Genomic DNA, 26,102 nt, shown 5'->3' with positions numbered 1-26,102 from the left:
ATCAGTATCAGGCGTGGATGAGACCGAAGACAACAAGCACAAATGGATTCTCCGCCCGTCATATCAAACATGGGCATACGATATAGAATGCAAATTATAGCTTTCTAGGGTTTACTGCACCTGAGTAGCATCTCCAGCTTCATATCAGCGAAATTTCTTGGAGCACATATATGCAGAGCCATAACTCCAACTTGATGAAAATGCTAAAGTACATCGGTCTGGTTCTAATATCTACTGTCTACTAATGTACAGCTTTAAGTGGACCGCAGCCATGTATGCTTGTTTACTCCTTCTTTGCTCTTGGCTCGATCACCGCAGTCTTCTGCATGAACAATTGTCTCTCAACGAACTTGAGAGCTTCATCAATGAGACTACAACATGTTAGCAAATATCCGGACATATGAAGAACCATGAACTTACATGACAGGAGCGCTAATTATAAGCACTGCTTGCCACTCATTCCAATTCAGAGGGAGAATTGAGAACAGAGTTTGTAAAAAGGGGGTGTAAAGCAGAGCAAAGTGCAAAGCCATCGACAGAGTAATGGCATACACCAGCATCATGTTGTCCCATAATGGGAGCGTGAGAAGGGACTCGCTTGAAGAAAGTGCATTCATAGCGTTCAGCATCTCAATGACAACCAGGATGGATAGTGAGACAGTAGAAGCCGCCTTTGCCATGTCATCGGAGAACATCTGGCAGCCAATCTCTGGGAACTGGGTGGAGCATCGATGGAAATGTGACAATTGCCAGAAGGTGATTTGGGGTCCCTCCGGATTGTACATGAACCACCAAGCGTATCCAGCGACAGTAGCAAGACCAACGTAGATTCCGATGACCATGTAGCGGAAAAAGAGCCAGCCGCCAATGAGTGGCTCATCCCTCTTTCTTGGTTGTCTTCTCATAATATCATGATCGGGAGGATTGAAAGATAAAGCTGTGGCGGGAAGACCATCGGTGACAAGATTGACCCAGAGAAGCTGGACGGGAATCAGAGCTTCTGGCATGCCAACGGCGGCAGTCAAGAAGATCGAAACGACTTCGCCGATGTTGGACGAAATGAGATATCTGATAAATTGCTGTGTATTGTTGTAAATGGAGCGACCTTCCTCGATGGCGACTTCAATGGTAGCGAAGTTGTCATCAGCAAGAACCATATCAGAGGCCAGCTTGGAGACATCGGTTCCGGATCCCATGGCAACACCAATATCAGCTTTCTTCAAAGCTGGTGCATCGTTAACGCCGTCGCCAGTCATTGCCACCACTTCTCCAGCTGATTGAAGGAGATCAACGAGCCTCGACTTGTGGCTCGGTTCAACTCGAGAGAAGAGAGAAGCCCTTTTTGCTGCCTCCAACTGCTCGCTCTCAGTGAGATTGTCGAATTCGCGTCCGGTATAGCTCTTGCCCTCCAAATCCTCGTACTCGCCAAAGACGCCAATCTGCCTGCATATGGTCTCCGCCGTGTTGCGATTGTCGCCGGTAATCACAATGACACGGATACCAGCTTCCTTGCACTTTCGGATCGATCCAGCAACCTCAGGACGGGGAGGATCGAGCATGCCAACAAGACCAAGGAATGTAAGGTTTTGCTCAAGGTCTAGATATTCTTTCGTCGTCTTAGCCTTCTTGAGAAGAGGGTTCGAGGTGACATCCTCGACACTGGCGAGAGCGATCACTCGCAGTCCTCTGTTCCCATAGTCTACGACTTCTCTGAGCAAAATGTCTGACAGATTTTTCGACATGGGCACCTTCTTTCCGTTGGCTCCTACAATCGTCTGAGTACATCGGTCGATGATTGATTCTGGTGCTCCTTTGACAAGTAGTCTCTGCTGCTTCTTGTCACCCACAAGAACTGACATGCTCTTTCTATCTCTAGAAAACTCGTAGGTTGCTAATCTGGGACTCCTCTCCTCATACCAAGAACTGGCGAGATGGAGGGTGTCCTGGGTTGTAACGCTGGCTCTTCGCTGATTTTGAGCTATATCCTTGGTTCCAATCTTTTCAACCAGGACACGCAGAGCTCCTTCGGTAGGCTCTCCAACGTTTGAATAGTGTCCAGACTTTGGATCGAAGGCTAATTGAGCATCGTTACACAACGCCGCAACTTCAGCCATTTGGAAAATGGTCTCTGAGCTTTTAGCTACATCTGTGACAACCGAGCCTTTGGATTTAATGCTTCCCTGAGGAGCAAACGTCGTTCCTTCGACGTCCAGCTCCTCGAGGTCAATCCCAGCTTCATTGATGAATACGATCTTGTTGACGCTCATCTGGTTGGTGGTCAAAGTGCCAGTCTTGTCGGAGCAAATAACACTGCAGCTACCAAGTGTCTCAACAGAAGGCAGACTTCTTACCACGGCATTCTTGGCAGCCATCTTTCTTGTTCCAAGAGCCAGGCATGTTGTGATGACAACAGCTAATCCTTCTGGAATAGCCGCTACTCCAAGTGAAACGGCAATCTTGAGATAGTAAATAGCTCCCTTTGTCCAACTTCCGTGAGATGGGTCATTGAAATGCGGAATGTTGATAAGCCAAACAATGATACAGATGACCGAAATGACCTTGGCCAAAGTGTCTCCAAAGTCGTTGAGCTTTTGCTTCAAGGGGGTAGGCTCCGAAATCTGGGCAACAATGCTCTCGTGGATATCTCCGATAGCCGTGGAGGATCCTGTAAGGACCACAATGGCGGTAGCGTGACCGGTGACAACTGTCGTTCCAGAGAAAAGGATGTTGATCTGATCCTGCTTCACGGCCTTCAGATCTTTGACGGTAGCCGTGTCCTTCCCAACACTCTCGCTCTCTCCGGTAAGGATGGCTTGGTCAACCGCGAAGCTATTGCTTTGAATTGTAAGAACCCTGCAATCTGCCGGAATTCTGTCTCCCACAGCAATCGAAATTATGTCCCCTGGAACTAACTGCTCCGCTCGAATTTTTGAAACATGACCATCTCGAATAACCTTGGCTTCGTTTGCGGAATATTCTTGGAGGGCCGCAATTGCCTTCTCTGCACTGCTTTCTTGTGATACACCAACGATGGCATTAAGAATTAAGATTGTGAGAATCTGCTGATTGTTAGAATTGCTCACATTTAGCATTACAGATACAACTTACAACTGCCGGGTCAACAAAAGCTGTCCAGCCACCATCCTCTTCGAAAAGTGCCAGGACGAAAGACACAGCAGCTGAACCGAGGAGGATGATAACCAGCTGATCCTTGAACTGTTCAAGAATCAGCTCCCAAAGAGGAGTAGGAGGATCTTCTGCGATTGCTATAGGACCGTTAGCTTTTTCTCTATTTGGCGCGGCGCGAAAGGGAACAAAAAGGTACTGCTCACCATTTCGGCCATATTTTCCTCGGGATGCTTGGACTTGCGACTCGGTGAGACCCTGGGTCTCGGATACTGAAAAGAACTTCAGGACCTCCGAGGTAGATTGTGCGTGCGCGTTCTCCATGTTGACGTGGGGTAGATGTCCTTCGTTCCTTGTACCGTGTCTTCGGCCAAACTGTTTATGTTGGACTGTTCATGTATGGCAAAATGCCTCTACAACTATGTCGCAAGAATATGAACACCGTGTAAAGAAGACGAGGAAAGACACCGTCTGCGAGAAGCGAAGAAAAGTGGTTGTTGAGGTAAAGGTGCTTGGTAAGTTGCCTCCACTAACTTAAAATCTACAGGTGTCCTCTATTTTATGAGGCAGTTCCACATTTTCATTGGTACCTCGGCGAGCTCCAAGAGAAAGCTCTGGCCAAGCAACCCACAACGTGCCCGCAGACTTGCGAGTATGCTTTACAGCCACGACTCTCAGGTCCATGATCGCATTGTGAAGTCGATGATGCATATCCTCGAAGTTTTCAGAATTCGATGTTCTAACTCACCACCATTTGATGAGCGAGCCTCTCCAATCCTTGTTGCTTGTACTTATCGGTACAGTACCTATCTGCTGGCCCGCTCCACAGCTGGCGATGGCGGCCAACCAGCAGGCAGACATCAGCCAAAACAAATGATTAATATCCGGATTTCCAAGACATCCAACTTCCGTGTCTCTAAGTACCCCTCATTGATGCCATTTGGTTCATATCACATTGTGCTGGGTCGATGTCATACTTCAAAGCTATTTAATCCGTCCCTTGCCTATTGCACAAGGTCCAACAATGGGATTGCTTCGTTTTTGAGTAGGATTACAGCATCATGACACTACCAGACAACCGGCTCTATGGCCCCTACACTTCTTTCCTCCCTGAGTAGAGATGAGGTGGACACGAACCCGGTGTCAGAGGCGCCGTCTCTCTGAACTTGGTCACATGATATGAGAGACTCTCTTCTAGGAAGACAGAAGACGTGGCGAAAAGGCTGGATGACCGCTCGTCCCCTTGCCTCTGTGACACCTGAGAGATGTTCCCTGCCCGTTTGTTGGGCGAGTGATTTGCATGTGGCTTCATTGGCCAGCGGCTCTGCCAGCACATGCAACGCCCCCTGCGAACCACAAGGCAGAATCGTCAAGTAGCAATGATAAGGGAGGGTTCTTGTGGAACTAAGCAACCATTCACGGCTCAGGAAAGGGTTACTTGAGATCACCAGAAAACGAGCAGTCTTCCAGTCAGATGACCTTAAAGTTGCGGAGCTGGTAATGTGATTGTGACGGTACCCACTAGTGATTTTTACTGTAACTAATTGCAAACCTGCTTTTATATCCTTGATCTGGAGCCCCAAATGCAACCAGCAGTGACAAGATGGGAAGATGTGCAACCCAGTGGTCCCAACCTCAGATATCAACCTCGTGAGGCTACTGTTCTCTGTAGATGTAGATGCACTCAAACCGCTTTATTTCTGACGAAACTAATAAGAAAATTTGTTTAGACTCCTTTGTTCACCGTTGGTAATATTCGTTCACTTTTGACATTTTGGTGAGCGACAGTCGGCGCAAGCCGAATTCGGCTTAGCGGCACTAGCCTCAAAATCGCTCCCCCAAGACAGTCCGGCTGTCGATATTCAACACAAGCACGACCGTATCCAACCTTTCCTCGCGACAACAACCGGTTTCGATCTGAAGATTCCTTCCCTTTCCACCCGCACCGTACCACTGCAAGCAAGTCTTGAACAACTTGAAGATGACGACCGAAGTAAGTTCCCCCTCCATTGCACCCGCGCACCCGCGTCACTTTGCGTCCGTAATTTGGTTCCCCTCCATCCCTCACCACCCTTATCGACCGCGTCGTGATGGTCGCGATGGTCCCTCTACCCGCGCACCATCTCTACCGAGCAATATGCTAAAATGTTTATTACTCTATAGCGTGAGTCCAAGACCTTCCTCGCGAGGCTTTGCGAACAGGCCGAGAGATATGATGAGATGGTTACATACATGAAGGAGGTTGCCAAGGTACGCAAGATACCCTCCATCTGCAATGCTGGCAGTCGGTGGGAGTCAAATCTTGCCCTTTATCTCCACTGCTTGTCCCCGATGAGGCTCATAACTGATGACTTGTGACACAGTTGGGTGGAGAGCTCACAGTTGACGAGAGAAACCTTCTGTCCGTTGCCTACAAGAATGTTGTCGGCACTCGACGTGCTTCCTGGCGCATTATCTCCTCGATCGAGCAGAAGGAAGAGTCTAAGGGTACCGACAAGCACGTTTCGACCATCCGTGATTACCGCCAAAAGATCGAGACCGAACTTGAGAAAGTCTGCCAAGATGTTCTTGATGTTTTGGATGAGTCGTTGATCCCCAAGGCCGAATCTGGAGAGTCCAAAGTCTTCTATCACAAGATGTATGTCTTTATCAGTGACAATGGATCCACGCCGCAATTCGTCAGAGTGCGCCTTTGCTGACAGGGGTTTCAAATATAGGAAGGGTGACTATCACCGCTACCTGGCTGAGTTTGCTTCTGGTGAGAAGCGCAAGGTTGCTGCAACAGCTGCCCACGAGGCCTACAAGGTATGCGCGGTTGCAATCATTATTTGGCCGCTGCTAATACTTACACAGAATGCTACCGATGTTGCGCAAACCGAGCTCACCCCAACCCACCCCATTCGTCTTGGCCTGGCCCTCAACTTCTCTGTCTTCTACTACGAGATCTTGAACTCCCCCGATCGCGCATGCCACCTTGCCAAGCAGGCCTTCGATGACGCTATTGCCGAGCTCGATTCTCTGTCTGAGGAGTCATACCGTGACAGCACGCTCATCATGCAACTTCTCCGAGACAACCTTACGTTGTGGACCTCCTCAGATAGCGGCGAGCCCGAGGCTGCAGCAGCCGAGCCAGCTAAGGAGACTGAGAAGGCCGCTGAACCCGAGAAGACCGAGGAGCCAAAGAGCGAAGCTGCGCCTGCTACCGAATCTTAGATTTCTCACTCTCGGATCTCCTCGTCTCGTTTTCATATGCTTCTTGATCTTGCTGGAGTGGCTGGTATACCTGGCTTGCAGGTGGAGTGATTGCAGCATGGGTAGGGGATGGGAGTTGATATGAAAAAGCAGAACGAGTGCGGCTTTGCGAACTCGGTTGATTTGCGAATACACCATCCTGCGAACTTGATGATCATGTTTTCCTTTCTGGTTGCGATGTCTTCTTTCCCTGCGGTCTTTCTCACGTCATGGGCGCGTTTTGCGGATGGGGCCTTCAAGAGCTTCTGAAGCGGGCGTCTCTGATCCTGGAATGCATTTCTTCACAAAGAGCCTCAACGGCACATAGCTTAGGGAGATGATTTCGTCAAAGGGTACTCTTAGTCTCTCTACTTGCGATGAGCTTTCGTTGTCTCACTCGAGGTGTGCTTCTCCTCTAGATATCCCTCGGATTTCTACATCCCCCTTGCGTTGTCATAGCGAAGCCTCTTAAACCTCTGCGCGTTGCTTTCTAGTAGCTTGCTAGGGTCGATGAATTCACTCCGCACCTATCCAAAACTCACCCGTGAACATAACCCACTCTGAAATCCCAAGAATTGGTTGGTGATCCAAGACAACGCTTGCTTAAACATCATCAACCTAAAATCCTAAACTCCGCCATGTTTTAAGCCGCTTTCCTTTTCCCGGATCCCACCAAATCGGCTTGCGCTGTGAGAAAGGGTCTTCTCTTCTTTCTCCAAAGTTTTCCTAGATGCTCCAAAATGGTCATCCACCAGCCTCCTTTCGATCCTTATCCTCCTTGTCCTTTCCACCCCAATTCAGGAGCTTGGCCGCCCTCTCTAATCTCTCCCTTCTCTCCCTCAACCCGCCAAGCTCACTCTCTCCGCTCCCAATCTCCATACTACTGTCTCTTCCAAGCTCTACCTCCTGCTCTGGAACCCTCAGCCTGTCATCAGCCTCTTTCTCCCCAGGCTCGTACATCTCCGTTTTCACGCTGTCCTTCCCATAATCTTGATTTCTCGATTTTGAAGCACTGCCCGAGCCTGAGGAATTTGAGTCTCGCCTCAAAATCTTCTTCCAAAATGACGGCTGCCGAATAGGAGGCGCGAGGTATGCACTCTCACTTGGTGTAAAGGAGGCTGTCGAGGCCGATACTTCGTGCCGCCAGACTTCAATACGGGCTGGAGATTTGGGCTTTGGGAGCGTCATGGTCGCAACCTCGATCAACAGATCTTATTGAAGTTCGAGCATCTCGATGGGGAGGGCGAGTGATTTATGAAGGAACGGGGTGGCAATTTTGTCTTGGTTCCTTGGTACGTGGTGAAATCATGCGATAATGGGCCTGGTGTCTCGGAGGGTCACGAGGGATCGGGGGATTACTAGATTGGGTCGCGGGCCGGACCCCAAGCTCTTTCTTGTGACCAAACTTAGGAATATTCCAGAGAGAATGGGAATTGAGCAATCTTTGGGGTAGAGGAAGATGATTATTTTTCTTTCATGAGGGGGTGCGATTGAAGGTGTTGGAATGCTATCACGTGCAGTCTTGGCATTTTACTCATGTCTCTCCTTTACAAAGTCTGAGAACTAATTATCACATTACTATCTGGCAGTAATGTTCATAGATTCTGTAGACCTGTGATCTGGAACTGATTGTGCAATCAAGAGCCTGTATGGTCCGAGACCTCAATGTGAAATCAAGAAGCAATGATACAGGAAAGTGATATGCAATCAGGATTGTTCCTTTCCCTTGGCAGTCTCCTTTCGTCCCTTGCATATACTCTTCTCCGTGCCCCTCTTTCCTTCCTCTAGCCTGCTGCCGATACTCTCAGAATCGGCGATTGCCTTCTCCGACTTTCTGTTGATCTCCTGAACCTTTCCGTTCTTTCCCGTCTGCGCTTGCTGATCCTTCAATGCAGTTTCATCATCGACGTCCTCCTTCTCCTCCTTCTCCTCCTCCTTCTCCGCCATCTTTCGTCTGGCCTTCTCTTGGTGACAGGAGACGTTCATGGAGTTGTGGCCGAGGAGGGGCGGCTGGTAAAGCTTCTCGTCCGTTGGAACTTGGCAACTTGGGCCGAAAATGGCAGGCTTCATGACTTCTGGATGTAGGGGTGCCTTGCCATTGAAGAATGACAAAGCGTTGATTGCTCTCTACAATGAGTCGAAAGGGAAATGAAAATGAGGGAGCACAAATGGATCTTGGGGACTTTAAGGAATGATTTTTGTGACATGTCGAATGCTCTTTGTTTCGAAATAAGGCCCAGCCAGCATGTGATGTCGAGGGAAGTTCGGGTTCAAGATAAAAATTTGGATTCAAACGGGAAGAAGAATATTAGACAAATATTTGAAATTAATCTACCCTAGGGGCCTCGCTGAAGGGTCTAGCCGGGACTGCTGGGTGGTCGATGATTGGGAAAGGGTAGCTAGATTCAGTCCCTGAAAATAGAGGATCATGAAGGGAGTGTCTGGCTGAGGGGCGTCGTTATCTTCGGCGGCAGGTCGAGATATCTGGTAGTCGTGTTTTCCGAAGCTTCTGTTTGTAGAAGGACTGGCGTTCAACTGAGCTGCGTCGTTCTAATTATTAGACCAAGTACAAAGCCAAAATTGCAAACAAAGTGGTGGTTTTTGCGGCAGCATGCCAGCATTTGGATCGTGCCGTCTCCCAGGCATTGATAAATGAATATAGTATGAACGACACTAAGGACTGGCTATTGCAGGATAGGGCGATGAGAGAAGTGACAGGAGGTTATTAATTTGAGAACACGATGCAGAAATGTGGATTCGAGGCTGCTTGGCCGTAGCAAAATTAAAGAGTGAATGCATAAAGCAATGAAAAACTTGTCCCTGGCTGCGCCACAGGATGATGTGAGGCTTCAGAAATTAGTCTTTTGAGATCATGCCCCGAGGAGCGTTCATTCTCTTCCTATTTTGTTTGATACTTGGTATCGTTCATCACCAGCCTATGTTGGAAGAAGAAGAAAACTAAAACGGCTGGAAAAGCTCAAGTTCGTCTTCGAAATCCGCTACCCCTCTTCGAGTTAGGCCCCACCACTCCATGAAGTTAGCGCTCGCTTAAACTTTCGCATCTGAGGCTGAAAGCAAAGCCGATTGAGTCTTTCCATCCTCCTCCCTTGGACCACATCTCCTTACTCTTTAGCCGGCTGTTGATGTCGTTGCAGAACCTCGATATTAAAAGCTATCACCTCTCCCGCACTTCCTTGCGCGAGAATTGAACTGTACACACGACCACCAACACGTCCGAACCCCAGCAAACCCACTCTTCCGACCACAATGAGTGACTTCAACTACGGAGGGACCGATGAAGAGTCGGCGGAGATCAAGAAGCTCAACGCTGAGGTTGTAAGTGATACTGCATGCGCGCCCACGATCTACTCGCGCCGAAGCTGACTTTCCTGGCGCTTAGCTCGAAGACTCTGACAACTTTGAGAACTGGGAGAAGCTCGTTCGCGCGGCTGAGACCCTCGAGGGCGGCCTAAATCGAAACTCCAGTCCACAAGCTATCGCAACCACCCGAGACGCGTACGACCGCTTTCTTGCGAAGTTCCCTCTTCTGTTTGGATATTGGAAGAAATATGCCGACCTCGAATTCTCCATTGCCGGCACTGAAGCGGCCGAGATGGTAAGGCTACAAGATCGCACGCGCCGAGCCAGAGTTCTGACTCGTGATTAGGTTTTCGAACGAGGCGTCGCCAGCATAACAACCTCGGTGGATTTGTGGACTGACTATTGCTCTTTCAAAGTCGAAACCAGTCATGATCCAGACGTGATCAGAGAGTAAGTATTACTGGACTCTTTCCTTCCCTTTAACACAGACAACTGCGACGAATGCGATCTTCGTGGATACGTACTATACTGAGACAATCACTGGGTCGCAGACGGTGAGAATTGCCAACACAAGCTGCTCCCTATTTGATACTTTCTCACCCACATGATCAGGATATTTTCTTCTACTATCACACGTTCGCTTTTACATCGTCTCACTCTGCACACTTGTTCGGCGCGGATGGAATTTGAGGACCATTAGTTCAAGCACACTGCCCTTCCCGTATTTGCACACCTTGCCACCTTTGCACTCCCTTCTTCTCACCTCTGAAGGCCAGGCTAACACCCTGTCATAGACTTTTCGAGCGTGGGGCTGCTTCTGTTGGTTTAGACTTCCTTGCTCACCCTTTCTGGGACAAGTATCTCGAGTTTGAAGACCGCCTGGAATCCCACGACAGGATTTTTGCTATCCTCAGTCGGGTTGTTAAGATTCCAATGCACCAATATGCTCGCTATTTCGAAAGATTCCGACAGCTTGCACATGCACGGCCATTGCCAGAGCTCGTGCCTGAGGAGACACTTGCTCAATTTCGTGCCGATGTGGAAGTAGAAAGTGCTGGGTATCAGATGGGGGCTAAAGCCGAGTTGGAGATTGAGCGCGAGGTCCGGACCAAGATTGATAACTTCCACCTTGAGACTTTTACCCGAACTCAGACGGAGACTACGAAACGATGGACCTACGAGTCAGAGATCAAGCGCCCATACTTCCACGTTACTGAGCTCGACCACCAGCAACTCGCCAACTGGAGGAAGTACTTGGATTTCGAGGAGGCCGAGGGTGACTACACCAGAGCCGTTTTCTTGTATGAAAGATGCTTGGTGACCTGCGCATTCTACGATGAGTTCTGGTTCCGCTATGCCCGTTGGATGTCTGCTCAAGAAGGGAAGCAGGAAGAAGTCAGAAATATTTACCAGCGGGCCAGCACACTTTACGTGCCAATCAGTCGTCCCGGAGTTCGCTTGCAATACGCCTACTTTGAGGAGATGTCTGAACGCGCTGATGTCGCCCGGGACATCCACCAGGCCATTCTTGATCGCATGCCAGGTCACGTTGAGACCATTGTGTCTTGGGCAAACCTGGAGCGCCGCCAAAACGGTCTCGAAGCTGCTATTGAGGTTTATAAAGCCCAAATTGATAACTCGGCAGTGGACTTCTTTGCCAAGGCAGCATTTGTCGTTGAGTGGGCCATCCTTTTGTGGAAGATTCAAGGATCAGTCAGTGAGGCTCGTCAAGTCTTCCAAAAGAACCAGCAATGGTATCTTCAGAGCCGCCATTTCTGGATGAAATATCTTGAATTTGAGACCGCCCAACCAACGTCTGCGGACAAGGAAGCAGAACACTACACAAGAATCAAGCAGGTTCATGATGATATGATTAAGAAAAGCCGCATGAGCCTGAGTACGAAGAAGGACCTCAGCAGCTACTTTTTGACATATCTGCAGCAGAGAGGTACGAGGGAAGCCATGAAGGAGTTTTTGCAAGTTGACCGGGAGCTAAACGGGTAAGTTTTCTCTGTTGCTAATTCTCTATGTGCGATTGTACTGACGACCCCAACAGACCTATCTCCGTTCAGCCTGCATACCTGAAGACAAACACTCCAACCGGCAGAGCATCCAGCAAGGCTCTGGAAAACGGCCATCCACCAGGTGATGTTGACGAAGCCACCCTTCGCAAAGGAGAAGTTAAGTACAGCAACTACTATGAAGAGCGCCGCGACCCGATACCTAACGCCCAAGGTCTCGCTCCTTTCCACTGATAGCGCCGTTCCTTAATGCCGACCTTTCCTTTTGAGATCTAATAAACGGCTGGTTGGAAGTGGGTTGGTTGCATTGCATGTACAATAGGATTCCTCCTCTGCCATTGCTCGACGGTCTTTGTATTCCTAGGTCGGTTGACAGGATGATCTTATCTTGCCCACCACGTTAACGATGGTTTGCGATTTACGGTCCCTCAAATAGAAAATAAATCGAATTTGAAAATCCGAGACCTGACCAATGAAATAACTTGAACGCCGAAATATGTCACACTTGAGCACCGATTATATAGATCGTCATTTCTCATGCATTTGTAGGGATGACTCTACTCACTCCAGTTTATCTTACAACATTTTGACATCGAGGGTCTCGTAACGAATGTTCCCAGTTCCTCCAAGCAAACTGATGAAATTCCTCCCACCAGCCAACTCCACAGTCATTGCTACTGAATTGTAATTGCCGCCTGTCCCTTTAAGGTTTAAGTTCCCCTTCGACACTTGATTGACCGTCACTTCAACAGCAGCAGTTCTTCCAGCATTCAGATAAGACAATGTAATCGTTGCATTGCCACCCAAAGACTCGATGCCCGAAAATGCAACCACGCTTCCCCTCCCCAAAGACCCGACTACAGCACAATTCTTCGTCGCATCCGAATCTCTATCAGTCGTCACGCTGGCACCCGTCAACAGCGCATCAACGGCATAGTACCGAGGCGTAGGATCCGGCTGAACCCAAACTTCCAGCTCGCAGAGCCCGACCCAGACTCCAGGCTTTCTAAACATCTTTACGCCCACGAATTGTGTCTCTACTTCCTCAAATGAGAACGTGTTGCGGTCATTCGGTAAGAGCCATCCACCAGATAAATTTGCAAGGCTGCCTGAAGAGCCGTAGATCTCAAGACGAGCAGGGACGTCGATTCCGCCGCCGCGAGCGACGTCGGAAAACAGTGCGAGTGTGACGGACGAGATGTTGCGGGGGCGAGCGAATGTTATTTGTAGGGTGTCGTTGGTGGAGGGCGATTGGTAGTTTGTCCATCTGTTGTCGGGGATGGAGTCGTAGAAGAGGTAGCCGTCGATCGCTTTCCAGGGAGAGTCAGTGAAGAAGGTGAAAGTTGCGTTGGCGAGTGGGTAAGCGCCGATACCGATTGGGTTGCCGGCTATGTTTATGGGGGCGGGGCCAACTGATGTTTGGGAGGGGGGAAGGTTGGCTTGAGCGCTCGTGCTGTTGCAGTTGAAGATTTTTGAACCGTCACAGTAGATGGTGAGGCCAGGGCCGACTTCGTATCGTGAACCATCCTGGTCATAGAGGATGGTCAAGAGATGCCCGTGATAATGTAGATTTTCAATGGCAAAATAAGTCCAGTTTTGGGGCACGATTGGAGAGACCTCGAGGAGGTCGTCAGAACGGGGGATTATTCCAAGCAGGCCAGTGATGACATCGTCGTTGTTAGTTGAATCTGCCGGGTGTTAGTTTTGCTCCTTCTTGGCTATTTCGGAATACTCACGCTGGTAGTGTTCGCTGTGATTTGAGCCATCAGCACTCCATTCTTCTTGAGATGGATAATGAGATTCTGCGACGTATGGGACGCCATTCTTGTGCTGAGTCGTAGCATATATGCCCAGATACTGGACATACTGTTCCGCACTAAGAGACGAACTGCCATTGCGGTAGATAGTAGCAAGGGATTTCAAGACATGGGACGTAGAAAATGGCCATGATTGTCCGTTCCAGTAACAGCAAGCACCGCCCGGTTTTGTTCCAGCATAGTACTTGTTTCGTTGTTCGAGAGTGGTTGGGCCGTAAGTGGCAAAGAACCCTTGAGGTTCAAAAAGCTGCTGCACTGACAGGTTGGCATACTTTGCATCAAGACCAATTCCGAAGCGGAATGGGAAGAGCCCAACTTCCTCTCTTCCTTGGACCTTGGTCAATTCTGGATTGTTCGGTCGAATGACGTCCACAAAGAAGTTTTGATCAGGATCCCACAAGTGCTTGCAAATTGAATGTTCCAGCTGGTCAGCAATGTTGCTGAACTTTGAAGCAGTTTTTGGATATCCAGCCTGCGTTGCGACCAGAGAAATAGCCCGCGAGTTTGCAACCATGTATGCATTCACATTCGGTCGATAAGTATTGGGTCCATTATACTGAAGGTCTCCGCCCGAAGGAGCAACGATATAACCTGGAAGACTGAATTCCTGAGCATCCCAATTCGGCGTGAAGTAGTATAATCCAACTTCAGTGTCATATGTGTAATCCCAGTAACCCCACAGCCTCGCCATATCTGTGAGATGGTCGGTGGTGTACTTCGTGTCCCCATTGACTTGAGACCTCCTGAACATTGCGTCCAGGATCCAGTGAGTGTATTGAGTGCTGTTTGCTGGGCCTCGGGTATAGGCCAGGATGTAGTCGTCATCGTAAATTTGGCTCCGGAACCATCTTGCTTCATCGATCTGGTGGCCAGCAGCAGCGTCAATGGTATTCAGAGCCTGTGCATATCCAACTGGCTGCATAAATTCTGTGATGATGTATCCAGTTCCTGGGACAGTGTACCGTAAGTGACGTTGAAGGGCAGACCATCGATAGTAATAGACTTCTTGAATATTCGAGTCCGGTATATCAATGAATGGAATGTTTTCCCTCAAGAAGGTTTGCCCAAAAAAGCCATCGATGGGCGTGACATGGTCCAGGAAAGAGGTGCTGTGGCTGGTAATGCTCACAGACTGCAGAGGCGCCTGGCTCATATGCTGGGTGGTGAGATTGAGAAGAGAGAGACTGCGTACAACCCAGGTCGCAAATGAGTTCATCTTGAACAGAGAGGAAGGCATACAATGCTTAGAAGAAGAACGCTGCCCAGGCCCATGATGGGACGACTGAGTCAGCCCTTAAAGAGCCCTCGACATGTTGCACAGAAAAGAAAGCACTAAGATGCAGAAATCCGTCCTACACAGTGGAAAGTGAACTTGAAGGCAGATATGAACTGCAAACGGAGTGTTAAAGGACTCACGGGGCCGCGGCACGGGACGTCGAGGTACTCGTACATGGAATTCACGTTGGAAATAAAACTCTCCGATTGGCTGATTTGGCCTCGGTTGCTCGACTTGCAGGGATCCGGGATAGTCTTCGGACTTGAAAATAGAACCAACAAAAACCTCTTTCGCAACGTTGCAGCCGTTGTTGGAATATATTTTGTGCTGTGTGAGTTGTCTTGGGCATTTTTTACTATTGTACGAGATTTCGATGAATGAATCAGGTGACGAAGAGGCATGTCTTCCATGTGCTTAAATGAACCCCGCCTCGTAATGGATAGAAAAAGCAGTATTGATTGTCCCCGGTTAAATCGGATCGTTTTAGGTATTCCCCCATAGAATGTGCCCTTGAGCCATGGTTCATTTAAATCTTACATTTTTAAACATCATAGAAATCCTCAATTGCTTATTTCCTTAAGCCTCTATTCCAACGTGTAGCTAAATGTCTGACTTAGACAAGGGACATTGAAAATGAGTGCCGCTTTTCCTGTCTACTGTAGCACGAGCCCGCAGCCTCTTCCATGCGCGCCAGACCCCGCAATTTCGTGTAACTGGTTGAAAACTCAATTTCCTTGCTGCTGATATATCATTATCAGGCATTTGTCCGAATTGATTGTGAGAAATAGTTTGATCAGAGAATGCTGACTTTTCGATTTTTCCGGATGTAAGAGCTCGCGCCTTTGCTCCGCGTACACCCCGTGTAAGCGAGATTACCACAACCACCCCCCATTAATTTTCAACCACGCGTCTCAATATACTCATAAAATGCATCAAAATGGATAACTCATTACTCTCGTCGCCTGCTGTACGTGAGCACCAGCCAGGAATGGAATGGAAGACTCCTGAACGGTCCAAAATCAGAGCATGGCGCGCAGACGGCAAAAGCTATGGTCAAATTCAGAAACTATGCGGTATACGCGATGGCAAGCCTCTCATTACGCGTTCCACCCTTCAAAAAATCATTAAAGCAAAGAGCTCCAGACGTCAAAGGAAGGGCAAAGCAACAAAGAAGAAGATCTTGAAACCAGCCGACTTGCAACGCGTTATTCGATTTGTCTCTGCGAGCTGGCATAACCGACGCCTCTCTTACGCGCGTCTTGTCCAGGAATGCAAGCTTAAATGCAAAACCACCACCCTCCGACGCTCTCTTAAAGCTATTGGATATCGCCGTTGCGTTGCTTGCCGCCGTCCCTTTATTTCCAAGAAGCAAGCTGCAAAGAGACTCGCGTTTGCTTTGAAATATCGATGGGCTAGCGTTGAGGGCCTCTGGAAGCATGTTGCCTGGTCTGACGAGGCTACCTTTGAGACTGGAAAAAGAGGAAAGATGTATGTTACGCGTCGACCTGAGGAGAAGAATTGCCAGGATTGTATTCAGTCCGTATATCGAAGTGGAAGAGTAAGCGTAATGGTTTGGGCAGCAATTGGATGGGATTGGAAGTCAGAATTGATTTTCCTTGAGAAGGAGCCTGGAAAGAAGGGAATCTGTAGTACGGCTTATACGAATCAAGTTCTGGAAGCTATTATTGGGCCTCATTATACTTCTTTGAGCCCGGCTCAACAAGAGAAGTTTATATTTATGGAAGATAGAGCAAAGGTGCATATGGGAGCAGCAAGACTTTGGCGACTAAATCACGGGATCAGAGGATTTGACTGGCCCCCTTCATCCCCTGATCTCAATCCCATTGAGAAGATCTGGCGATGGATGAAGCACGAGATTACCAAGCTTGATAATATACCCACATCAAAGGAGGATATGAAGGAAGTACTACGGGAGCTATGGAAGGAGGTAAAGCCTGAGGATTGGCGATATTTGACGCATTGCATTACTTGCAAGCTTGAGGACGTTATTAATTGCAAGGGAATGCAAACTGTATATTAAATTACGATTTTAGATGCCTATAATGCAAGAGAGTAATATAATAATTAATTAGACTTATTTTGAATGTGTGGTGGTTGAGAAATTGCGCTTGTATTAAGGTGTACGCAGAGCAAAGGCGCGAGCTCTTACTTGGTGCTGATCATTGAGTGTTCACTTGGAGTCAACGGGCACACAAAGCTAGGAATATGTAAAAAGTACAGGGTTAACAATGTTCAGCTTTAGCTGTCTGCAGATCGGTTTTTCTCTCCAGATACCCATCAATGAAGCTAAAATTAAACGTAAATCAGAAATTTAGCACAAAACGTTCCATTGTGAACACTCTTGTGAGCATTCCCCCTCTCCCCATATTCCTACGCAACCATTCGCTTCCTCCTCCCATCACTATCACAACTCATAAACCTCCAAATTCTCCAATTCCACAGCGGAATCACAACCTTCATGATCCATCTGACCACCGAAGGGATGGCCGGATGTCTCTTCCACATGCCTCCCTCAAATTCGACCATCTCCATGTTGTTCATGAAAATCGGGAGAGTATTTAGAGCAAAGTCCAATGTGACTGCTTTCTTCCCTTGCTCATGCTCGATCTTGACGAGGTCAAATTCCCTGTCAGGGGATGCAAAGCGGGACAGAGCAAGCAAAGCTTGTGGTTCGGCCGCAAGATGAGTGTACAGAGGTTCTGAGAACAAGTCCATGATCTCCAGCAGCCTCTTGGGCTTGAAATCTGATGTGGGGGTTTTGAGACTCGACAAGTAGTCCTTGAAAGTTTTCAAACCTGCGTGGAAGGCCGCTGTATGAAATGTCAGTGGAATTCCGTACTGTTCTCATGACTTAGTTTCTCGTACCATGTTGCTCCACTTCTCCATCCATTACTCCTTTCTGGCCTGTGACTCTCTCAATTTCCTGGAAGTAGTTGACTTCCTCGTGCATATGATGCTGCTCTATACATCTATGCCACGCTAGGCAATACCCAGTGAAATCCTTGTAATCGGACGCTGAGATCCTGGGAGCTTGTTGGTAGATGCTGTTGAAGCCACGGATCAAGGAATTATGGCTCAGCGTCATATGGGAAGCTCCTATGGTGAAAGGATCTTTCTTCTAAAGTTTAGCCCAGTCCATAAGTTGATGATTTATTAGGGGATCGCTACCTTTCCTGTCAGAAAAGCGGGGGTTGCAAGCAGTGCCAGAGGCGTGTCGGTATATAGTGGAGGATCATTAGCCGAAGACATCGTGGTCAGTGGTCAGAAGTAGAAAGGACTTTCAGATGTCAAATTCAAAGACTTCGTACAATTCATGATTTGAAGAGAGCAGCATTGCTTCCCTTTAAACAATTCCAAAGGCCGGTCCTCTCAGCCTCCCTGAGGTTTAGTGCTGATGAGTGGTATGCGAAAAGGGACTTTCCCGTTCGGTCCAGATCACGAGACTTCGTTCGCGGCAGCGACGAGAGCCAATCATTATTCGGCCACAGTTTTAGTGGCTGTGAGAATCAAGGCTCGCGGTGGACAAAAAAGGCGGCACGAAACCCTCCGTGTCCTATGTCAAAGTCGTAAATTGCAGCTAGAGTCTAGCCTCGGAGAGGCACGAATATCATCCTTCGGTTTTCCCTAGATTGTTGAAGAGGGAGACCTTGATTCTGCTACAAGTCGAGGGAACATTAGAAATGAGTCTTTCTAAAATGTTCTAGCTCGACTTGGGACATTGTAAATTCAGTGCCACTTTTTTTTTGTCTAGCACGGAGCAAGGGTATCGGAAGGCAGTTAAGCCATGGCAGCCATGTGTTCATTTATAAGACTTCCGAGCAGGAACGCTCCCTTTGGCCCTTTGCACCCTTGAAAGGGGTGAGGGCTCAAGAACCAACTTGCTCAACAACCTTGAAGTCCGCCAAAGCCTTTTCCAGTGCGCTCAATTTCCGAGGAATAAATTTCGCCTTATATCGTTTTGGCATAGAGACAAGGCTTGTTGGATCTGCACTGCCTCGCACTGGATGGCAATCCACATTGTCGAATTTCTGGATCTCGAATGAATGAAGCATGCGGATGAAGACGAGGTAAAGCTCACGATTCGCAAGCAGCGAGCCAGCACACATGCGGTACCCTAGGCCGTAGCTAAACATAGGTGCATCTGCGTTCTCCTGCTCCAGCCAACGTTCGGGTCGGAACTCGTTGGGATCATCCCATACTTCTTCGTCCATATTACAGCTCCAAGCGTTAAGGAAATAGACTGTCCCATTCGGAATCACGACCCCCTCGTATGTCACGTCCTTGACCGAGACTCGAGGTAGGGCTAGTCGAAGTACGGTGAAGTATCTGTCGAGAGAAATCGTCAGCTTATAGTCTGAATATTGCTTTGGGCCAAAAGAACTCACCTCAAACACTCGCGGGCCAGAGCAACGACGTAAGAGCATTTCTGGTCATCGAGTGCATCACAAAGTGGTTGGTCCACCGAGTAAAACTCCTCGATCTCCTTCCAAGCCTTCTGCTGGATATCTGGATGTTGAGCCAACAATGCAACACTCCACTGAAGAAGTGTTGTAACCGTCTAACAGCCAGGCACTGATCAGCATTGTGTAAATCGAGAAAGCAGAATATACTCACATCAAGGCCCCCTGAAAGCATAGTCAGACTGATTGAGGTAAGCTCTTCACTATTAAGTTTTGCCTCCTCATCAAGTATGACGTTCGCTTGGATACATGGTCGGTGTGTCCCTTTTTCCATTTGATCTTCCAGGCCTTTGTTCAAGGCAGTCAAGTAAACATCTCTACGGTCTCGCATCTCGCCAGCTTTTTTCGATCCAAAGCTGAATGGGTTGAGTCGTAGAAGGGGAATGTAGTCTTGGAGATTACCCGTAGTAGACCGAAACCTGGAAATTTCTTCCTCGACATGCGTAATTTCGTCAAACATTGCGTTCTCTTGGCTGCAACGGATTAGCACCATGTTTCCTTGGAGGGAAGGTAGCAGGAGCATGTCTCATTCTCCCAACAAGAGACATAGGGAGCTCAAAATATGGAGCAAAGAAATATATTGGTTACCTATCCATTCGAACCCCCCAGTTTAATGTAAGAGCCAAGCTAAGACTTAATCTTTGTATACAAGGGAGTGGGTCGACGGGCTCCGATCCTGCCTTCCCGTAATTCAGTAGTTCTGCAATAAAGTCCTTGCTCTCGAGGTCTAAGTGGGATACGTATGTCTGAATCGACGGTCGATTGAGGGCTGACGCGGCACCCTTTCTTCTCCTCTTCAGCGAGTCGCTGTATGGTGATGTCCCGATGGTTGTTCCTGCCGTATTCGATAGAACCTAGAGTTCTTCGTCAGTCGGAATTGAACAATGAAGTTATATGATCGTACCTTGTGGAAAGTATAGAATTCCGGCCTCGAACTCAGTGCCTGAGCATGTTGGCCAAACAAAACCTTCGCAGATGCAGCAGAATTAACCACTACAACCGGAATATTGCCCAATTGTATTTGGTAAACAGCACCATAAGTACGGGCCCATTGTCGATATTTCTCGGCGGCGTTCTTTCGAATTTGCCAGAGATTCCCTATAAGAGGAAGGCCCCTTGGTCCGTGAAGACCAACCACTCGGGCCTGCCGTCGAACGATTTCATTGACCAAAACGTAGAGGATTGGAACCAGAAAGAAGGCCACAGCCAAAGCCTGCAAGGGATCCTCGATGGCTTCGACTTGAGCTGCGTGGAGGAGGTTGCTGATAGCCATTTTCCCTGTCTCAAGTAACGTCTGTTCTTTGAAAAAAGAAAAAAAGGAAACCCTGGTAGAGAGTCCTTGGAGTTCAATTTCACTAGGACCTCGATCATATACTGTGGACGAATGATTAACTGCTGTCTCCGTGCGGAATGGTAACCAGCAAACATTCCGGGGGACTGCGGGGCATTACGGGGAGGAGCGCGGAAACTGTTCCGCAGGTCCTCCAACCCCAGACCCTATTGCGCAGACGTATGATTTTGCCTCACGAGATCCTTGTCCTTGCTATGTGAGAAATATTTCTTCAAGAACGGCCCTTGGGTTTGGCGGTGAAGGGCGCCGAATCAATGGGCTCAACTTGAAATGATAGGGGAAACGGTCGATTGTTGAAACGACTTTTTGTGCTCATGATTTAAGAGTACACATAACTAACTCTATTAGATGCTAGGAGAGAGATCCGTTCTTAACATCGTCATCGTATAGCAGCAAGGCCTGTAGTAATATCTGCCCTCCCAGGGAACAATCTTCAGGGCTCGTATACTCTGCAGGATTGTGGCTGATTCCGTCCTTTGAAGGAACGAATATCATGCTACTTTTGACAACCTTGCTGACCCAGGCTGCATCATGACCAGCACCACTTTTCATATCCATGATCTTGGAAATGCCTACTTCATCAACAGCAGCAGAACGGACAGCTCCGATACAATCATCATGAAATACAGACTCAGGCAAGCCCCACGTTCGAAAGACATGGTAACTCGTGTAGTTGTTCTCCCGCTGCACAATCTCATCAAAACTTTTGAAGATTGCAGAGCAGAGATCCTGGACCATTCTGTCCGTAGAGCAGCGTACATCGATAATGAATTCAACTCCACTTGGAATCGTAGCTTGACTTTGGGTGTCATTGGAGATTACTCCAACCGTGGAAACGCCCAAACCCGTAGTTCTAGCTATATCACTCACACTAGCTATAAGCCGGGATGCTGTGACCAGCGCATCAGATCTCATATCCATTGGAGTAGTCCCAGAATGACCTTCAACACCTGAGACTCGCACAGCAAACCACTTCATGGCTTGTACGGCTGTCACAACGCCGACTTTATTGCCCGTTGCTTCCAGCTTTGGACCTTGCTCAATGTGTAGTTCGAAGTAGCATTCGAGGCCATTCTCTCGATAATCGCAGGGTGTATCTCCCAGGTAGCCAATATCTTCAAGCGCTTTCTTCATCGATAGGCCATCTGTGTCCTTGACCGCATAGCATGCTTCGAGACTAGTTGTGGATTTTGTGGACCAGACTCCTGAACACATCATTGCCCCAGGGAATCGTGCCCCTTCTTCGTTCGTCCAGTCTATGAGGCTGATCGGACAGTGTGTTTGTATATTATTCTCATGTAGGGTCCGGAGAACCTCCAACGCTGCAATCACGCCTAATATGCCGTCGTATCGACCCCCTAAAAGCCCTCGAATCAGCTATGCAGATGCTGGTATTGATTGTGATATTTAGTACCTGCTGGCTGAGTGTCCAAATGGCTTCCCATGGCGATTGGTTTCCTTTCCGTAGAGCTCCCAGGACGCGTTGCAAAGATATTTCCCATGCGATCAACCCTCACATCACAACCCAGCTCTTTACACTGCTGCACGAGCCAATCTCGAACCTCCTTGTCTTCCGGGCTTAATGCTAACCTTCGCATGCCGGTTGAGGCTGCGAGTGCACCCCATGATGTGCTGGTCGATTGTAGTGTGTTGTTCAGACGGTCGCCATTGATTCTCAGTCCTCGATACGCCGCCATCGTGCTCAATTTGGATCACCAATGGCATATAAGACTCAAAGGGTGGCATCGTTGTGCGAATCATGTCCTTTTGTGAAGAATGCGTGTCGGGTCGAGAGTGGGATGGAGTTTGAGGGAGCTCGCGGTGGGCATGGAAAACGGCACAATGTACCTAAGGTTAGTCCCGTAGGCACAATTCCACTGCTCGCTCTCCTAATGTTTTCGGGAGCTTTCATACGTTCAAAAATATTTCGAAAATCTCGGACGCTCTACGCAGTAGAAGATTCACATCTGCTCGTCTCAAATGCCAAATCAATGTTCAGCTTTGAGTGGGTATGGGCCGCTTCGCTAAAATTAAAACCTGGCGGCCCTACGCAAGCTCCGGGGCCAGTTTTAATTTTGCCCTGATCTCGATTCGAGATTAATTAGATAAAGCTCTCTCTCTATTTTTATAAATTACTATACTTCTTAATTATACTTGCAAAGCTCTCCCTCCCCTTTTATAGGCCCTTTTAAGCCTTACTTTTACTTATTAAGCTCTCTCTTAATTTCCCCCCTCCCTTTTCTTTAATTATAGCCATATTGCGCTCGCAAGCTCGCACTAATGTAACGTGTAAGCGTACAGTCTTTTAAAGGCTTTTATTTAAATAATTATTAACTTCTAAAGGCTATTTTCTATCGTCTTTTATAAGACACCCGTAGCGTTCTCTTGCCCTTGCCTCTCTAAGCTCCTGCTCGCCCGATTCCCTAGTACGTACTTGTATATGTCTTTGAAGCTCGTCTCTTGTAGGCTTATTTTCAAGTCTCGATACCCTTGCTTGTTCCTTTCTTTGAATCCCACGTCGACGGTTTGACTTTTGCTTCCGTTTTCGGCATATAGAGTACGTAAAGAAGTGTCCAAATTCAGAAGGGGGGCGTTTTTGATTGCAACTGGAGCAGTATTCTAAGGGAAAGGGTTAGTAAGTATTTACGGACAGGTTTTCCTACTTACGGGCTATAGGCTCGTCTGTAAATTGATTTACAGATACCTCTTCGTCCGCAAGCTCCTCCTCTTTATTCGCAGGTCCTTCTTCTTTATCCGTAGGTATATCCTCTTTATCCGCAAGCCCTTTCTCCCTTTATATCTCTAAATATTGGCTAGCCGTAAGCCAGTACCACGCTTCCTCCTGCTCCTGCTCCTGCTCCTGCTCTTGCTCTTACTCCTGCTTCCCCCTCTTATACTCGTCCGTAAACTACTATATATTAGCCCCGCTACTTACTATTTGCAAGCTCTTACCGGATCGTTCTCTTCCCATTTCCTCTCTTGCTCTATCTCCTACTGCTTCTCCTCTTTATCCCACTGCCATTCGTCGTCTTGTAATCGAGCCTGGAACTCCCTCTACTCGTCCCAAGCCTCCCTTTGGGCTTCTCCTTCTGCTAATGCCTTCTCCAAGTCCACAGGATCCCATATCCCACGCTTTTGTGCCCGTAGCTTTGCTCTCTTTGCCCATAAGACCTGCCGGTCGTGCCTTTCTTGTATAAACTCGCCCGTAGCTTTACGGTATTGGTCGTGCTTTCGTATAAGGCAGATTTCGCAAGTATAAAGTCGATATCCGTTCTCGTGAAAAGGGAAGCTTATAATTGGGCGAAAGGACTTGCACCTGGAGCAGCGTAGCCGGTTTAAAGGAAGGGTGTCCATTGGGAGCCTGCGGAGCCTGTAAAGCCTGTGAATTAGCCTATAAACCTTGTAAAAGGGAGCCTGTGGAACCTGTGAAGTCTATAGAGCTTGTGGAGCCTGTAAAGCCTGTGAAATGGAGCCTGAACTATGGAGCGGGCCTAAAGTTTTGGTATTCCCGAAGTTTGGTATTCCCGTACAGACGCATTCACGTGACAGCGTCCGTTTTCTCCGGAAAATAGCGAAAATGTAAGATAGACGAGTTTAGGGCCGCTCCGCTAAAATTATTACTGGCGGCCCTACGCAAGCTCCGGGGCCAGTAATAATTTTGCCCTAAACTCGTCCCGAGTAGGGTTAGAATTAAAGGGGATATGTGACTTGGTAAAGGCCTTTACGGATAGTATAAGAAGAAAAATAGCCTGTAAATACGCAAAGTCACCCGTAAGTAAGTCAAAAGCTAAGTAAGACCTTGTAATATTTCTGGGTATATTATATTACTCGTACGGTTTATATTAGGGGGTAAAAGAATACAAAGCCCTGCCTATAAGGTTACCCGTAAGGCTGCCATATAGAACTGGCCGTAAGAAAAGACCGGGGACCGTAAATCCACTTCTACTGCCTCAAATAACTGGCCTTGTAACTTATTAATAGTTATTATAAAGAATAAAGCAAGTGGAAACTGCTTACGAGAGAGCATAAAAGATAGTTACTAATCCATTAACTGGAGCTTGATCCGTGGAATCGTCCGTAATTAGCCGTCAAAGTCATTACCTAGTAGCCATATATGAATCGAGAACCTCCCAAAGCTATAAATCAATATCCGTAACCCGTTATAAAGCCCTTCCTGCGGACAGAGATTCCGCAAGAGTATTACGGGTACGCCGATCTTGAGTCATAGCTTAGAGAGGGGCAGACCTAGTAAACAGATATTCTATAAGATCTCTGGAGGTAATTCTGTAATCTCAGGATCTGCCTCGTTTATATCGGCCGAATCTATTACAAAATACGTCCGTTCCTGGCCAGGGAGTATATCCAGGATTATTTAGTTAAGCTTGCGGACCGTATTATTTAGGGTTAATAGGATTACCCGTCCGCTAAAGGCCTGGTAATTATACAGGGCCCGCAAGAGTCGCTCTCGCGGGTAGACGTGATTAATCAGGTCTGTAACTGACTAGGTACGCGGAATAAAAGGCGGGAGCGTAATCTGCCTATTTAAAGACGGGTCATATGGCAGACTACTAATCCAGTCTACAAAATCCTGCTCGGACGGGTTATTATAGACCCGTATATTAATCCGTAATAATAGCTAATAGAGCCATAGCCAGATCTATGTCCGCTATAGGTAGGCCCGTACCGTATTGGCCCGCAAACCGTATGGGACTACTAGTAAGATCTGGGCAAAGTCCCCCCTAAGGATTACGGGCACCCCTCCAAAAAGAACATCGTCCGCGACCGATCGTAAATCGACTATTAGCCGGTATACTACCTTAAAGCAGTACTTGTACTATATGAGTACCTCGTCCCAGATAATTAGGTCCGTAGATCGCAAGAGAGCCCCGAGCCAGCTTGTCTTGGTAATCATACTTATAGATGACTTATCGAGCTTAAGCAGGATCCGGAACTAGAAGTGAGACGTATGTCTGTCCGGGAAAAAGAGAGCCGCAATACCCGTTAATGCCACGTATAGGACTACCTTACCTTGGCTATGATAATAGTAGCAGAGGGTCTTATAAAGGAACGTCTTACCGGTCCCGCCCGGGCCTTGCAAGTAGAAGTGGGTAGTCTGCGAATCGTCCGTAATTACCGCTATAATTATCTGGAAGCAAGAGCACTAGTCCACGTTTAGCTAGGCTTGTATTACGGTCGCTAGCGACATCTTATGGGTATGATCGACCCGCAGATTAGCTATACGGTAGCTTACGGTCTAGTCAAAGATATTCTCAGGCAGGGCAATATCCGTAAGCATCCGCTGGAGATCCGCAAGGCCGAGACCAAGCAAAAAGAGGCCGTAATTATAGTAAGGATTAACTAAGGGTAGCGGGAAGTTAATTAACGGGTCGTAGGCGAGCTTGCGGGCCAAGTCATTATAGAAATACTCCTTATACCGGTCCCAGATCGCTTGCGTATCCGTAATTAGCTACTGGCGGA

General features: G+C 48.0%; 8 protein-coding genes across 8 annotated transcripts; 2 read left to right on the top strand and 6 right to left on the bottom strand.

The window, feature by feature from the left end:
• Positions 1-80: 80 nt before the first annotated feature.
• Positions 81-3,664, bottom strand: K444DRAFT_602645 (calcium ATPase). The gene is made up of 4 exons (XM_024878733.1): positions 3,333-3,664; positions 3,109-3,266; positions 421-3,059; positions 81-371 (listed from the first exon to the last, which is right to left on the bottom strand). Exons 1-4 carry the CDS (start codon positions 3,448-3,450, stop codon positions 284-286), a joined length of 3,003 nt encoding a protein of 1,000 aa, XP_024728887.1. The 5' UTR covers positions 3,451-3,664; the 3' UTR covers positions 81-283.
• Positions 3,665-4,830: 1,166 nt separating this feature from the next.
• Positions 4,831-6,802, top strand: K444DRAFT_621110 (14-3-3 protein). Its single transcript, XM_024881830.1, has 5 exons — positions 4,831-5,119; positions 5,290-5,376; positions 5,490-5,764; positions 5,844-5,931; positions 5,980-6,802. Exons 1-5 carry the CDS (start codon positions 5,108-5,110, stop codon positions 6,337-6,339), a joined length of 822 nt encoding a protein of 273 aa, XP_024728886.1. The 5' UTR covers positions 4,831-5,107; the 3' UTR covers positions 6,340-6,802.
• A 1,262-nt stretch (positions 6,803-8,064) lies between these two features.
• K444DRAFT_637210 (uncharacterized protein) lies at positions 8,065-8,427 on the bottom strand (the record flags this gene model as incomplete). The annotated part of the gene is made up of 1 exon (XM_024884096.1): positions 8,065-8,427. The coding sequence occupies one exon, from the start codon at positions 8,425-8,427 to the stop codon at positions 8,065-8,067; it is 363 nt and encodes a 120-aa protein (XP_024728885.1).
• Positions 8,428-9,624: 1,197 nt separating this feature from the next.
• On the top strand, positions 9,625-11,933 carry K444DRAFT_637209 (uncharacterized protein; the record flags this gene model as incomplete). The annotated part of the gene is made up of 5 exons (XM_024884095.1): positions 9,625-9,693; positions 9,758-9,973; positions 10,025-10,128; positions 10,473-11,678; positions 11,735-11,933. 5 exons carry the CDS (start codon positions 9,625-9,627, stop codon positions 11,931-11,933), a joined length of 1,794 nt encoding a protein of 597 aa, XP_024728884.1.
• A 288-nt stretch (positions 11,934-12,221) lies between these two features.
• Positions 12,222-14,905, bottom strand: K444DRAFT_574876 (uncharacterized protein). The gene is made up of 2 exons (XM_024877457.1): positions 13,436-14,905; positions 12,222-13,387 (listed from the first exon to the last, which is right to left on the bottom strand). Exons 1-2 carry the CDS (start codon positions 14,751-14,753, stop codon positions 12,276-12,278), a joined length of 2,430 nt encoding a protein of 809 aa, XP_024728883.1. The 5' UTR covers positions 14,754-14,905; the 3' UTR covers positions 12,222-12,275.
• Positions 14,906-17,030: 2,125 nt separating this feature from the next.
• K444DRAFT_602633 (uncharacterized protein) lies at positions 17,031-18,344 on the bottom strand. The gene is made up of 3 exons (XM_024878732.1): positions 17,982-18,344; positions 17,679-17,928; positions 17,031-17,623 (listed from the first exon to the last, which is right to left on the bottom strand). The coding sequence occupies exons 1-3, from the start codon at positions 18,060-18,062 to the stop codon at positions 17,184-17,186; spliced, it is 771 nt and encodes a 256-aa protein (XP_024728882.1). The 5' UTR covers positions 18,063-18,344; the 3' UTR covers positions 17,031-17,183.
• A 368-nt stretch (positions 18,345-18,712) lies between these two features.
• On the bottom strand, positions 18,713-20,546 carry K444DRAFT_492433 (3-hydroxyphenylacetate 6 hydroxylase; the record flags this gene model as incomplete). Its single annotated transcript, XM_024873220.1, has 5 exons — positions 18,713-19,139; positions 19,199-19,371; positions 19,428-19,746; positions 19,862-20,127; positions 20,178-20,546. Coding segments are annotated over 5 exons (1,554 nt in total), but the record flags the coding sequence as incomplete, so codon positions are not given.
• A 429-nt stretch (positions 20,547-20,975) lies between these two features.
• Positions 20,976-22,590, bottom strand: K444DRAFT_621101 (amidase; the record flags this gene model as incomplete). The annotated part of the gene is made up of 2 exons (XM_024881828.1): positions 22,039-22,590; positions 20,976-21,982 (listed from the first exon to the last, which is right to left on the bottom strand). Exons 1-2 carry the CDS (start codon positions 22,319-22,321, stop codon positions 20,976-20,978), a joined length of 1,290 nt encoding a protein of 429 aa, XP_024728880.1. The 5' UTR covers positions 22,322-22,590.
• Positions 22,591-26,102: the final 3,512 nt, after the last annotated feature.

This window comes from Hyaloscypha bicolor, assembly GCF_002865645.1.
Source record: "Hyaloscypha bicolor E unplaced genomic scaffold K444scaffold_182, whole genome shotgun sequence".
Lineage (NCBI taxonomy): Eukaryota > Fungi > Ascomycota > Leotiomycetes > Helotiales > Hyaloscyphaceae > Hyaloscypha > Hyaloscypha bicolor.
The sequence above is the reverse complement of the archived record's forward strand: the minus strand, read 5'-3'. Positions and strand labels throughout refer to the sequence as shown.